Source organism: Cervus elaphus, chromosome 22 (genome assembly GCF_910594005.1).
Source record: "Cervus elaphus chromosome 22, mCerEla1.1, whole genome shotgun sequence".
Classification (NCBI taxonomy): Eukaryota; Metazoa; Chordata; class Mammalia; order Artiodactyla; family Cervidae; genus Cervus; species Cervus elaphus.
Window position 1 is genome coordinate 21,508,617 of NC_057836.1, and position 14,926 is coordinate 21,523,542.

The 14,926-nt window shown below is 39.0% G+C and overlaps 1 protein-coding gene across 2 annotated transcripts in view; it reads left to right on the plus strand.

The window, feature by feature from the left end:
* LOC122680354 (basic proline-rich protein-like) overlaps positions 1-13,836 on the plus strand; it is a 38,479-nt gene extending 24,643 nt beyond the window's left edge. Inside the window, exons 1-4 of one of the 2 annotated variants that reach the window (XM_043881626.1) lie at positions 10,377-10,485; positions 11,364-11,399; positions 12,314-12,636; positions 13,736-13,836. In XM_043881626.1, the coding sequence (XP_043737561.1) occupies positions 10,422-10,485; positions 11,364-11,399; positions 12,314-12,600 (387 nt within the window). In that variant the 5' untranslated portion in view covers positions 10,377-10,421 and the 3' untranslated portion in view covers positions 12,601-12,636; positions 13,736-13,836. Of the gene's footprint in view, positions 1-10,376; positions 10,486-11,363; positions 11,400-12,313; positions 12,637-13,735 lie in introns of those variants that run through there. The other variant, XM_043881627.1, reaches the window with a different exon arrangement.
* The last annotated feature ends 1,090 nt before the right edge of the window (positions 13,837-14,926 follow it).

The following is a 14,926-nucleotide window of genomic DNA, read 5'->3' on the forward strand; positions in this document are numbered from 1 at the left end:
CTTTTATTTTCTTTTCATTCATCCTTTTATTTTTGATTGAAATAGTTAATACATCATCTGGAGTTTATTTCAGAACTAGGATAGGGTTTATATAACTGTTCAGTTTTTGAGCAGTGCTGATGGTAATTTTTGCCAAGATCATGCCATATGGGTCCCAATACTTCGTGGCAGATAGAAGGGGGAAAGTAGAAACTGTGACAGATTTTATTTTCTCGGGCTCTAGAATCACTGCGGACAGTAACTGCAGCCATTAAATTAAAAGATGCTCTTGGAAGGAAAGCTATGATAAACATAGACAGTGTATTAAAAAGCAGAAACATCACTTTGCTGAAAAGTCTGTATAGTCAAAGCTGTGACTCTTCCAGTAGTCATGTACAGACGTGAGAGTTGGACCATAAAAAAAGGCTGAGCACCAAAGAACTGATGCTTTCAAATTCTCATGCTGGAAAAGACTCTGGAGAAAAAAAAAAGACTCTGGAGAGTCCCTTGGACTGCAAGGAGATCAAATAAGTCAATCACAAAGGAAATCAACCCTGAATATTCATTGAAAGGGCTCATGCTGAAGCCCTAATACTTTGGCTACCTGATGCAAAGAGCCAATCCATTGGAAAAGACCCTGATGCTGGGAAAGATTGAATGTAGCAGGAAAAGGGGCAGCAAAAGGTGAGATGGTTAGATAGCATCATCGACTCAACAGACACGAATTTGAGCAAACTCTGGGAAACAGTGAAGGACAGAGGAGCCTGGTGTGCTACACTCCATGAGGAAGCAGAGAGTCAGACAAGACCTAGAGACTGAAAAACAACAACAAAGTAGTAATTTTAGAATGACATTCTTGAGTTGTCACAAGGAGAGTCACAGAGCCGGAAGTCCTGAAGGCAGTGCCCTTGACCGATGTGAATGAGTGAGTCATTTGCTCTATATATGAGTGTCTGGGCCTTTCTGAAGGGTTGCAGATAATATTGCAGGAAGGCTTTCTGATACAGTGAGCTTTTTAGTAGATAACTGTGCCTTTTCAGGGTGACTGGGCAGATTGGTTTTCTTTCATGGCATAATAATGGATGTATTCCAGAAAGGGGTTGGTATCCACAGTTGGCAATGTGGGAAAGCTGCGTGGCTATATGATGAGGCAGAACAATTCCAGCTGGGCTTGCTGGGAGAGAAGGAGTAATTTTAGGGATAAAAAGACATGCTTTAGGCATTGGGATGAATGTTTCTGGTTTCCTCAGACAATAATTTGGAAAGCAAACTGGAAACAATCAAGTCCTCACCAGGTGGCTTTTGGTAGACCTTCCAGAGACAGAGGAGAAGGGTCAGAGACAAGAAGAGGGAAGTGGCAGCAAACTGGAGTAGGGGCTGGGAAGAGGGCGGTCCTGCTGGAAGGCAGGCTTCCCTTTGGCTTGGTGAGGAAAATAACAAGTGGCTCTTCAAAATATCACTCAGTTTAGAACCTTTCAATAACTTTTCAATAACCTTCTCCAGTGTCAGCCACGAAGGTGAGAGATTAGTGTGCTGTGACAGGAAAAATATCAGCCCTGAACTCACCAGTCAGAACAAAGAGGAAATGGAAGAGCTGAAAGAGAAGGCTGTCCATCAGGAAGGGTCAAGAGGAAGCAAAGAGCATGACCACAGCAGCAGCTTAGGGACCTGCAAAGGATTGGAAGCTCTCAAGCAATGCACTTGCCTCCTCATATGGATGCTTAACTTGACATATGCCAAGGAGAATTCCTAATTTCCTTCCCTAAAACCTGCTCTCCTGCAACCTTTTCTCAGTTAAAAACAGCTGTTTCAGAAAAATTAAAAAATAAAAGGCAGCTGTTTCATCCATTTGTTTAAAAATTAACTAGGGATCCATTCTGGACAACTCATCTCCCATACTTCCCCATTAGCACATCCATTTGGCTGAACCATAAAAGTATACCCCAAATATAAGTCCATACATAATATCTACCACAGGAATCGGATGCAAGAGATTTGTCTTCTCTCCAAGAGGAGTGTAACAGCCTTCCAGCTGGTCTCCATAACATTCTTGCCTTCCACCACATCCCATATCAGTTCTCCACTCAACAACTGGAATGACCCTGAAAAAATACAAATTAGATCATATCACTTTCTTGCTTAAGCACTGCCAAGTTTTCCCCTTATGGGTGTTGTCAGGTATACATTTCATACCTTAACTTTCAACAGCCATATTGTCTATGACAGAAAAAGAGACTCTAAAAGGGGCACAAAATGACCATTGTTCCATCTAAGCCTCTAACTCTGGGAAGCCTAATTAACAGAATTTGACAGAATTACCCTTGGTTGTTTCACAAAACAACTCTGCTGCTTTTTATTTTTAATCTTTTATTGAAGGATACATGCTTTCCAGAATTTTGCTGTTTTCTGTCAAACTTCAACATGAATCAGCCATAGGTATACATATATCCTCTCCCTTTTGAACTTCCCTCCCGTCTCCCTCCCCATCCCACCCCTCTAGGTTGATACAGAGCCCCTGTTTGAGTTTCCTGAACCACACAGCAAATTCCCTTTGGCTATCTATTTTACATATGTTAATGTAAGTTTCCATGTTACTCTTTCCACACATCTCACCCTCTCCTCCCCTCTCCGCATGTCCGTTAGTCTGTTCTCTATGCATGTTTCTCCATTGGTCTCCTGCAAATAAATTCTTCAGGACCATTTTTCTAGAATCCATATATATGCATTAGAATACAATATTTATCTTTCTCTTTCTGACTTACTTCACTCTGTATAATAGGTTCTAGGTTCATCCAACTCTTTAGAACTGACTCAAATACGTTCCTTTTATGGCTGGGTAATATTCCATTGTGTATATGTACCTCTACTTCTTTATCCATTCTTCTGTCGATGGACATCTAGGTTGCTTCCATGTTCTAGCTATTGTAAATAGTGCTGCACTGAACAATGGGACACATAAGTCTTTTCCAATTTTGGTTTCCCTTGGGTATTTGCCTAGGAGTGGGATTGTTAGGTCATATGGTGGTTTTATTCCTAGTTTTTTAAGGATTCTCCATACCGTCTTCCATAGTGGCTGTATCAATTTATAGTCCCACGAACAGTGCAAGAGTGTTTCCTTTTGTCCACACTCTCTCCAGCATTTATTGTGTGTAGAATTTTTGATGATGGCTATTCTGACCAATATGAGGTGATATCACATTTTGGATTTGATTTGCATTTCCCTAATAATCAGTTGACTACACCAAAGGCTTCGACTGTGTGGATCACAATAAACTGTGGAAAATTCTTAAAGAGATGGGAATACCAGACCACCTGACCTGCCTCTTGAGAAACCTGTATGCAGGTCAGGAAGCAACAGTTAGAACTGGACATGGAACAACAGACTGGTTCCAAATAGGAAAAGGAGTACGTCAAGACTGTATATTGTCACCCTGCTTATTTAACTTATATGCAAAGTACATCATGAGAAATGCTGGGCTGGAAGAAGCAAAAGCTGGAATCAAGATTGCCAGGAGAAATATCAATAACCTCAGATATGTAGATGACACCACCCTTATGGCAGAGAGTGAAGAGGAACTAGAAAGCCTCTTGGTGAAAGTGATAGAGGAGAGTGAAAAAGTTGGCTTAAAGCTTAACATTCAGAAAACTAAGATCATGGCATCTGGTCCCATCACCTCATGGGAAATAGATGTGGAGACAGTGGAAACAGTGTCAGACTTTATTTTTTGAGGCTCCCAAATCACTGCAGATGGTGACTACAGCCATGAAATTAAAAGATGCTTACTCCTTGGAAGGAAAGTTATGACAAACCTAGACAGCATATTATAAAGCAGAGACATTACTTTGCCAACAAAGGTCCGTCTGGTCAAGGCTATGGTTTTTCCAGTGGTCATGTATGGATGTGAGAGTTGGACTGTGAAGAAAGCTGAGCACCGAAAAATTGATGCTTTTGAACTGTGGTGTTGGAGAAGACTCTTGAGAGTCCCTTGGACTGCAAGGAGATCCAACCAGTGTATCCTAAAGGAGATCAGTCCTGGGTGTTCATTGGAAGGACTGATGCTGAAGCTGAAACTCCAATACTTTGGCCACCTCATGAGAAGAGTTGACTCATTGGAAAAGACCCTGATGCTGGGAGGGATTGGGGGCAGGAGGAGAAGGGGACGACAGAGAATGAGATGGCTGGATGGCATCACTGACTCGATGGGCATGAGTTTGAGCAAACTCCGGGAGTTGATGATGGACAGGGAGGCCTGGCGTGCTGCGATTCATAGGGTCGCAAAGAGTCAGACATGACTGAGCGACAGAACTGAACTGAACTGAACTGACTGAATAATGAGTGATGTTGAGCATCTTTACATGGGTTTGTTAGCCATCTGTATGTCTTCTTTGGAGAAATGTCTGTTTAGGTCTTTTTCCTGCTTTTTCATTGGGTTGTTTGTTTTCCTGGTATTGAATTGTATGAGCTGCTTGTATTTTTGGAAATTAATCCTTTGTTTTTTGTTTCCTATCTTTTCTCCCATTCTGAGAGTTGTCTTTTCACCCTGCTTATAGTTTCCTTTTCTGTGCAAATGCTTTTAAGTTTAATTAGGTCCCACTTGATTACTTTTGTTTCTATTTCTGTTACTCTAGGAGGTAGGTCATAGAGGATCTTGCTGTGATTTATGTAATTGAGGGTTCTGTCTATGTTTTCTGCTAAGAGTTTTATAGCCTCTGGTCTTACATTTAGGTCTTTAATCCATTTTGAACTTGTCTTTGTGTATGGTATTAGGAAGTGTTCTAATTTCATTCTTGAACGTGTAGCTGTCCGGTTTTTCCAGCTCCATTTATTGAAGAGGCTGTCTTTGCCCCATTGTATATTCTTGCCTCCTTTGTCAAAAATAAGGTACTCATAGCTGCATGGATTTATTTCTGGGCTTTCTATCTTGTTCCATTGGTCTACATTTCTATTTTTCTGCCAGTACCATGCTGTCTTGATGACTGTAGCTTTGTAGGAAAATCTAAATTCAGGAAGGTTGATTCCTCCAGCTCCTTTCTTCTTTCTCAAGGCTGTTTTGGCTATTTGGGGTCTTTTGAGTTTCCATATGAATTGTGAAATATTTTGTTCTAGTTCTGTGAAAGATGTCATTGGTAATTTGATAGGGATCACATTGAATCTGTAGACTGCATTTTGTAATATAGTCATTTTACAATATTGATTCTTCCTACCAGGAACTGGAATATATCTCCATTTGTTTATGTCTTCTTTGGTTTTTTTCATTAGTGTCTTAAAATGCTCTGTGTACAGTTCTTTTGTCTCCTTAGGTAAGTTTATCCCTAGATATTTAACTATTTTGGTGCAATGGTGAATGGGATTGATTCCTTAATTGCTTTTTCTGATTTTGTATTGTGAGTATATAGAAATGCAAGTGATTTGGGGATATTGATTTTGTATCCTGCAACTTTTCTAAATTCACTGATTAGCTCTAGTAATTTTCTCATACTATCTTTAGGGTTTTCATTGTACAGTATCATGTCATCTTCAGTGAAAGCTTTACTTCTTTTCCAATCTGGATTTCTTTTACTTCTTTTTCTTCTCTGACTGCTGTAGCTAAGACTTCCAGAACTTTGTTGAATAATAGTGGTGAAAATGGACATCCTTGTCTTGTTCCTGATATTAGGGGGTATGCTTTCATTTTTTCACCATTGAGAATAATGTTTGCTGTAGGCTTATCATATATGGCCTTTACTATGTTGAGGTAGGTTCCTCTGTGCCAATTTTTTGAAGAGTTTTAATCATAAATGAGTGCTGAATTTTGTCAATGGCTTTTTCTACATCTATTGAGATTATCATATGGTTTTTATCTTTCAGTTTGTTAATATTGCGTATCACATTGATTGATTTGCATATATTGAAGAATACTTGTGTCCCTGGAATAAATCCCACTTGATCATGGTGTATGAGCTTTTTGACGTATTGCTGAAATCTATTTCCTAAAATTTTGTTGAGGATTTTTCCATCTATGTTCATCAGTGATATTGACCTGTAGTTTTCTTTTTATGTGTTGCCTTTGTCTGTTTTTGGTCATGTGTTACTTTTTTACTGAAAGTCCAGTAACCTTTGTTTGTGGCAGAAATATCTCACATTTTGTGTTTAGCAGTTAGCACTCTTTTTATCCACTGAGATCATTTTGGTTCCAAATGCAAGAAACCCAACTAAAATTACCTGTAGGAGAAAAGGAAAATGGAATATGAAAATAACAGGGACCTCAAATGAGAGGATTCAGTGTCTGAAAAATGTTATCCAAGGGACTTAATCCATCTCTAGCTCTTCCTATCTGGCTGTCAGGAGCTCTCTATCTCACCCCCTCATCTTAGGAACTCATTCATATATTTTCCTGTGGGTAAACTTCTTATCATTAAAGCTCTCATTCTCCCTTTCCCTTTCCACTGTTTTGCTAAGTTTGCTGCTACTCATATATCCTAACTGTATTTTCTATCTATGCTAAAACTCATAAAGTGTAAGAATTTCTAAAAGTCACTGATCATATTATAATTTGATTCCAAGTGAACATAATGCAAAGAAATTACGGGGCTATTTTGAAGATTCATGAGCTAGTGAATATTTAGCATTTGTGGCTGCTCTAGAAACAGAGGAATGATCAGAAGACATTTGGCTATAAAGCTGGACATGTAAAGAAATTTATTATGTGATAAAGATGGCAATTCACATCCCTGACAGAGAGTGGATTATTTTACCACTACCCAATTATTTTTAAACATTTTAGTCCTCTACTATATAGGAATCACAAAAAGTGCCATTTTGAATGGATTAAAGAGGTAAATGTGATTTATTGCCTCAAAACAAATGTGTATATATATGATGTTGAGATAGAGAAGCAGGAAGGGAGTGTATATAACAGAGGGATGGGGAATAGGGGTGTTTCTGGTTGTAAGATAGGAAAAACAGACAGAACTAGGAAATAAATGGCATAGACATAAAAGAAAAAATAGGGTTAATTACATTAGAATTTAAAGTCTTTATAATAAAAAACCCAAAAACAAAAGTAAAAGACATTCACATTAGGAACTAGGAGCAAATATTTATAGAATATATATCATGCATAGGATTATTATCCATAATATATGATAAACACATCAATAATAAAACTTCAAAAAATGTGAAACTGAATAAATATGATTTCAAATCTGCCACACTAGCTGCTAAAAGAGACTGTCAGCAGGATTGCCAGAGCAAACGGGTATTTGATAATCTTTTCAAGTTTATAGCTCCATGTCCAGAAATGCGCTGGACCAGGCTAGACTAACCTGAGGAGCTAAGGGTGATAACTGTGTTCATGCCTGGGTGTATGCTGCCTTGCTCGGTAGTCATCTTGAGAACTAAAACTATCAGATGAATGGTGGCCCTGCTCATAAGAGGTCTGCATGGTTTTAATCCACATTGGCCTCTACACTCACACAGCCATCTCAGGCTGACTTGTGAACTGCTGAAACCTGGAGGCAGCAGTTCATCTTCCAGAAATTCTGACCCTCACTGATTCAGATGCTTCATCCAACCAGGAACAAGCTACACAAGCTTTGGATGGGCTCCGACCATTGGACCTTCACTGTCCTAAATAACAGTGCTGATTGTTCAATTACGTATTAATACTGTCTGCACTCTGTATTCTTGGAACAGTTTGGCCTCATATATCTATCCAAAAGATGGCTTGAACTATCTTTCTACCAGTCAGGGATAGATATGAATGCTAAGTCCACACACACAAAGGACAGATAAAAGGACAATGGTCACACAAAAGGAATTTAACTCTCACTGATATTAGGAAGAGACATATTAAGATTAAGTATCTTTGTGTATAATTGATTTACAAAAAGATAAAAGTAGTAGATAGAAAGGAATAGACAGCAAGCCAGTAACTCCATGAACTACTATTTCTTTTAATTATTACAGCTATTATTGAGAGGTTAACACTTGCTACCTGCTTATATTTTGACCCAGAATTTCAGTTTTTGTTATACGCTGGTTAAATACAGAGTATTCTCCATAAAATACACAAAATGGGACTTCCTTGATGGCACAGTGGATAAAAATCTGCCTGTCAGTGCAGGGGATATAGAGTCGATCCCTGGTGCAAGAAGTTCCCACATGTAACAGAGCAATGAAATCTATCTGCCACAATTACTGAGCCCATATGCTGTAACTCCTGAAGCCTATGGCTCTAGAGCCTGTGTTCTGCAACAAGAGAATCCACTGCAGTGATAAGCCCGCGCTCTGCAACAAAGAGTAGCCCCTGCTTGGTGCAGCTAGAGGAAGCCGACATGCATCAAAGATTCATTGCAGCCAAAAATAAATAAATGATTATTTTTTAAGGATAAGACAACCTGGAGGAAAAGTGAGTTATTCATTAACCATTTCAAGAAAATCTTTCTTTTAATGAAATCTGCTTCCTTCCTTCTTCCATGTCTTAATACAACCAGGAGGGAGATATGTGTTGCTTTAGATTCCATATAGAAGAAGTTATGGTTGCAATTCTCTTTTATTTTTTTTCATTTATATTTATTAGTTGGAGGCTAATTGCTTTACAATATTGTAGTGGCTTTTGTCATTTCTTAAAAAAACTGCAATTCTCTTTTAATTCAGAGGAATAGCCTTGAAAGTTTCAGACCCCCTTATGTTGATGACAAAGTGGTGAGCAGAATCTACAGACACTTGGACACAGAGATGGTGAGAAATGCCTTCTGTGGCTCTCATCAATGGAGCCCAGAACCTGGGAGACACTGCCAGGCAAAAGACTGAAAGCAGTGCAGAAGGTTTACGAATTCACACTTTGATAGACAACTCTTTGACCAGTCTTTCTCTCTGGGCTTTCTAAAGTTTAGAGTTATTGTGATTAAAGAACCAATTTTTGCCCAGCTCAAAGAGGCATCTACAATTTTAACCAACACTATGCCTCCGTAGAGAAATTTATATCATTGTGCTCAAAGAGCAAATACATGATCTTCATTGTCATAGTGTTTGTAACAGAAACCCACAAAAAAGAATTTGCTATACAAACATCTTTGTATAAAGGCAGAAGAATAAGATACTAGAAACCTGTGTGAATGTATTGCTGATTTTAAAGCAAACTTATGTACATAGGGGAAAGAATTTTTTTTCAAAACACCTGTTAAGATCAGAGAAAAACTTTAGCAACTGTAAGAGGAATGCAAGTAACCAAAAAAAAAAAAAAACAGTTTGGAAACACAATACCTCATTAAGAAATCTGTAAATAAAAGTCAACAAAGGTAGTGAAGAGCAGGGCTTAATTAAACAACAACAACAAAAATCCTCCAAAATGCATAACAAAAAATAAGCTACAAATAAAAGTTATATACAGCAGATGGATTAAGGAGAGAAAATATCAACAAATAAGTTTTATGTAGATGGTGGGGAGAATGAGTATCAGAATATTCCAGACAAAATTCCCTGTGTTTAAAAATAATCAGAGAAAACATTTTCTAATACAGAAAGTCACTGAAAAATGTAAGATCAAGGCAATGAAATTGAAGATTTGAAAGGAATATAAGACCGTCTTTTGGGAGTTCATAAGTGTGGCTATGAAATTATCAGTGGAAGACAGGGAGGTTAAAAATATTTCATCACAGAAATAAGCCAAAAAGAATCTCACAAAGAATCTAGAAAAGAGAAGAAGTCCTAGAGATATAGAATAACATGCTCTATTCAAGGAGATGTATATTCATTTCCTTCAGTCCTACAAGTCCTGTTGTAGATTTTGTGTCTATCTTTGCTTTTACTAACTATTGTTAAGTCCTAAGATATTTATAAGAATAGAAAGTCTTAGGTTACCTTGTTGGACAACTCCAATTCTTTCCTATCAGTGACCAGATAGACCTAGATGATATCTGGTAGCGTGAACAGGCTGAGGGTCAACCTTCTGCTATCCATGTATGCCCAAGGATGTTATTTATCCACATATATTTCATAAATAAACCAAAATTATCTCCATCATCAAAATGTTTTGCAATTTATCATATACATAGGTAAACAAATATCATGAAAGATGGAGTTTAGGCCATGTAAAAGCCAGAGATCACAGCCAATACACACACAAATGACAAGTGGAAGGACAAAGAAAGGAATTCACCAAAAAGACTGAAAATCAAATGACAACAGAGCAGTTCTAATATCTGTGCTGAATGCTTGGACATTCTCCCTCAAAAGCTTTGCCCACATCACATGTTGTACCTTTTACAAATGACACACTAATAACGTTATATCTGCTCCATCCTGCTGGGATAAGTCCCAACTATAACTGTGTCCATCCGGTGACAAGATCTGCCCAGTACAGAACTCAAAGACTCCATTGTTTTGGTCCCCGTTATAAAGGAACCTGCCTGACTTCTCCCAGCACAGACTTGAGAGCAAATCCAGAGCTTCTTCCAAGATGCTGCTGATCCTGCTCTCAGTGGCCTTGCTGGCCCTGAGCTCAGCTCAAGGCTCAGTTTCTGGTAAGAATAAGGGGGATGGTGCTGAGACTCTGCTTGGGGCTTGGAGGATCACACTGCAGTGAGGAAGCTTGTAAAGAGGAGACATAAGTGAGAGATGTGGCTGCAGGCTGCTTAAGACAAGAGGAAGGTCCTTCACCTCCTCTGTGATGTGAAGGCCTCAAACTTAGTACAACTGGAAACCAGCACAGAATTTTTAAGCAGAGGAATGATAAATTAAGACTTATCTCTGTGCTATGAAAGGTGTGTTACAAAAAGGCAAGACTGGCACAGACAAGTTCCCTCATGAAGATGCTATGATAATCAAAGGAGGCAGTGGATGGTGGCCTTGCTAGGGGGTGCCAGATGGATGGAGGAGGTGAGGTCCATTCAGAGATATTTTGGAGACAGAGATAAGAGTAATAAATCTCTCTGTGTCTATGTAGAGATATAGAAATTTCAGGGCACAATGGTCTCATTCTACTCCACCCATGGTTAATATTTCAGAATGTTGTGCCCAATATGGACAAGATTATATCCACATGTTTACACCTGGTCCTTTTACCTTGAGAAACTGTGTTAATATAAGTAAAGTACTTCATGAATTAAGAGGGCAGAAGGACACTAAAACATAACACTGAAATATTCCAGCACTTAGCGTAAATTAGCAATAGGGTTTGAGGGATACTAGGAAGGATGAATAGGCCTCTTCTCTTTTGAGTTTGTGGTTGATTCTCAGCACAGAAGCAACCTTGCCATGCCTTCATGTCTTTTTTTGCAATGGCATCACAGATGGTAGTTGAAAAGTTATAATATCTTAGAATATATAGAGTGTGTCCCTTTTCCTGTGGAACATTGTGAACCATGAAGGATATAGGTTCATCTTCTGCTTCTTTTCCTAGAAAGCAGCAGTGAAGAGTTTGTGAGCACCGTATTAGGTAAGTCTCAATTAATCCTCCATCATCTTTCTTTATTTCATTAGCAACTTTTCAGTTCTCTGGTGTCCTGTTATCATCATTCTTTGTAAAGAGTTATATTCAGTGTTAGAACCCCTAAAGATAAAGGCAGTCCTTTCTAACCTTGGTTTTCAAGACCATGAGCAAGGTCCTAACATGAATAACATGATGTCTAGCCTAGATGACACTGGAAATGTTGGCTGTTCCCTCAGGCCAGAAATGATGGTTGAGAGAGGATAACAAAGGGAAGAAGCCACAATTCTGACTCCTGCAACCTACTGAGAGCCAATCACTCAACTGTTTCCTTCTTCCTCAGTATTCTTCTCTTTAAATACATGGTTTAGAAAAAAAGCAGAGGAGCTAGGTCTGGTTCATTTTTCCTCTGGTTTTCTGCTCAGCTGTGTCACAGTATCTAAGCAAAACTTGCAAGTTATTTAGTGACCCCTGGGTGGGCCATCATGTTGTCTCTCTCTCTCTCCTAGTATTGATCCACCTAGTTTTAGAGCCAGAGGGTTCCACATACACTCTTAACAGAAGAGACTTGGAGTCACAGTAGGCAGATTATGTCAGAACCCAAAATATAACTGGAAACATAACTGACATGATTAATCCCTTTCCTTCTCTTCTGTCCTTGGAGACATCCTCTGGAGATTCTAAGATATCCAGCACCTTCTTTTTTGCCAAATTGAAGATACTCTTTTCTCAAGAACAAAGAACTAAGACTCAGTAGATTGTGGGTGAACATGAGTACTGCAAAAAGAAGTGAGTAGGAAGGAAGCTGGTAGTTGAGAGGCAGGTTTTGGAGGAAGAGACTGTCAGAAAAGTTTATCAGAGATCAAAAGGAGAGCAGAGGCTTCCATCACCTTGTTTCTCTCTCTTTGTGCCATACCCTTCAGATGGAACCAACTCAGACTCAAGCTCAGAAAAGGATTTTCCCAAACCACCTCCTGGAGGACCACCACCTGGAGGACATGGAGGACCACCACCTGGTCCACCTCCTAATGATGGAAATGAAGATGAGGCACCTCCACCAGTGCCACCTCCACCAGGACCACCTGCACTAGGGACACCTCCACCAGGACCACCTCCACCAGGGACACCTCCACCAAGACCACCTCCACCAGAACCACCTGCATCAGGACCACCCCCACCAGAGGAGCAACCTGAGCAGAGTCAAGACTAATACGCACCATCCAAGTAACCTGAAAGTCATTGACAGGTATGACTCAAGCTCAAAGGGACCTAACCCCTACAGGTCTCACATCTTAGTGAGTCACTGAATCAATAGAAAATATGTAAAAGTTGCATAGTCCTGGAAACAAGTTCTAAAGGTGTCTATTCAGATAGTCTGAAATAAGGTAGCAAAACCTTATAATTATTACAAGCTATCCATGGAGATTCCAATTTTGAGAATCAAGGACCATAAATCACTTCTTCCCCAATGACCACTTGTACTAAAGTGGGCTGGTGATGAGGAAGCACAACCATGTTCTCCCTTGTCCTTTTCTCTCCTAATACTCTAGCTCAATGACCTCTCTTCTCAAGTCTTCCACCTGACCAGGCCTCTCAGGTCCAGGGTCCCTACTAAATGATACTTTCATTTTAGGTTGCTAAATTTATCTAGCTAAACTATTTTCCTTTTAATTAGTATATGGTCAAGGTAAAAAGATAACTGAAGAGAAAAGTAGGAGGCTAACTTAAACGCATCCACATCCTACCTTCCCACTTCCTCCCCCAAAGGCCACCACAGTTAACTCTTGAACATCAACGGGAAACACTTACGCCCTTTTAAAATAAATTTATTTTTAACCACAAATGATGTCATACTTTATGCAAATTTATAGATTGCTCATTTCAAATAACATACTTCTTAAGAATATTCGTAACAGTTCATAGAGCTACATGGGTCTGTTTAATCTGCATTTTGTTTACTTTATAATTTCTGCTATTCCATTGTCTGGCTGTGCCATGATTTCTTTAACCAACCCTGTATCAATGGACGTTTAGGCCACTTTCAGTTTTTCACTAGTTAAAAATTGATTGCAGTAACCATCTTTGTAAATATATATTTAAACACTTTAAATAGTAACCAAGAGATAAACAACCTAAGGACAACCTTTTATCTAGCAAGCAACAGTTTAGAGCACATTATCTATTAGGTGCATAAAAATGACAGATCAAAAGAAATTTGGAAGGAAACAGAAGAGGAAGGAAGAAGAGAAGGGAAATGTGGGCTCTTAGCTACTTCCCTTCACTGTTTTCTGCAAGGATTAGAAACCACTTGCCCACCTGTGTGAATCTCCTTTTTTGGTTTTCAGAGCATGAGTATGAAGATACCAGTCCTTCAGAAAGCCATGACATTAGAAGAAGGAAGTCTGTCTTCAATTTCCCAATAAAATAATAAGCATCTAGTTTCTAAGTGTCGTGTCTCATTCTGGGTGTTTGTGAGTCTGAAGTTTGAGGGCCATGAACCCAGCCTAGGAACATCCAAGACCGGTTCTCACTGATGCTTCCAGCAACCTTCCTCCCAGACTGCCTTCTTAGAAGACATTTCCTCCTTGTTCTTTGCTTGGGGACCAGAATATGTATCTACTTTCTACCTTCTGTTGCCTCCACCTTCCACTTGACACCTTTATTCAGGAGCCAGGTGCCTTTCCTGTCCTTCCCTGGTTTCTATAGCAGTAACACAATGCTTTTATTATTTTCACACCTTTCTAGTAATTTTAGGGAAATAAAGAAAATACTGCAAATGTGAAGAAGAGGCAAGAGCTGAGAGAATCCTTAAAATTTCCAAAAGAATTGATCCTGGTTTCTAGTAAAATAAATGTGATTCTAGGTCCCTATTCCCTCAAGCCCACTACCACATCCCCCCTCCCTTTTAAATTTCTCACTTTTCTTTCTAGATGCCCCAACTTTCTATAACAAAATGTGATTCAATTTCATAAAGGAGATGGCATGATGTTTCTAAAAAGCAAGGAAAATTTGGTGTTCTTCAGACACGAGTTTAATCTGGTCTCTTTTTTAGCTCTGGGCTTTAAAACCTGCTTCAACTCTCAGAGCCTTAGTTTCCCATCCATATAGTGAGGATCATATTAATATCTACCCTAGGGCACAAAGAGTACCAAATATCATACTTAATAACCTAGCAGAGGGACTTCTCTGGTGGTCCAGTGGCTAAAACTCTACCCTTCCAATGCAGGGGACCAGGGTTTGATCCCTGGTCAGAAAACTAGATCCCACATACTGCAACTTTAGATCCCCATAGTGCAACTAAGCTGTATCACAGCCAAATAAATAAAAATAAATATTGCTTTTAAACACTAGCAAAGATTGCCTTCACCACTTCCTAATAATTATTATAGGGAAAACTAGTACCTGTGAAATTGTAAGAAATTAAGTATTCCCCAAATTAAACTGTTCAGATTGCTTTGTCGCATCAAATTACAATATTTTCTGACAATGCCTCTTCCAAATTCAAAAAAGAATGAAAAATTATTTGTTTTTTGGTA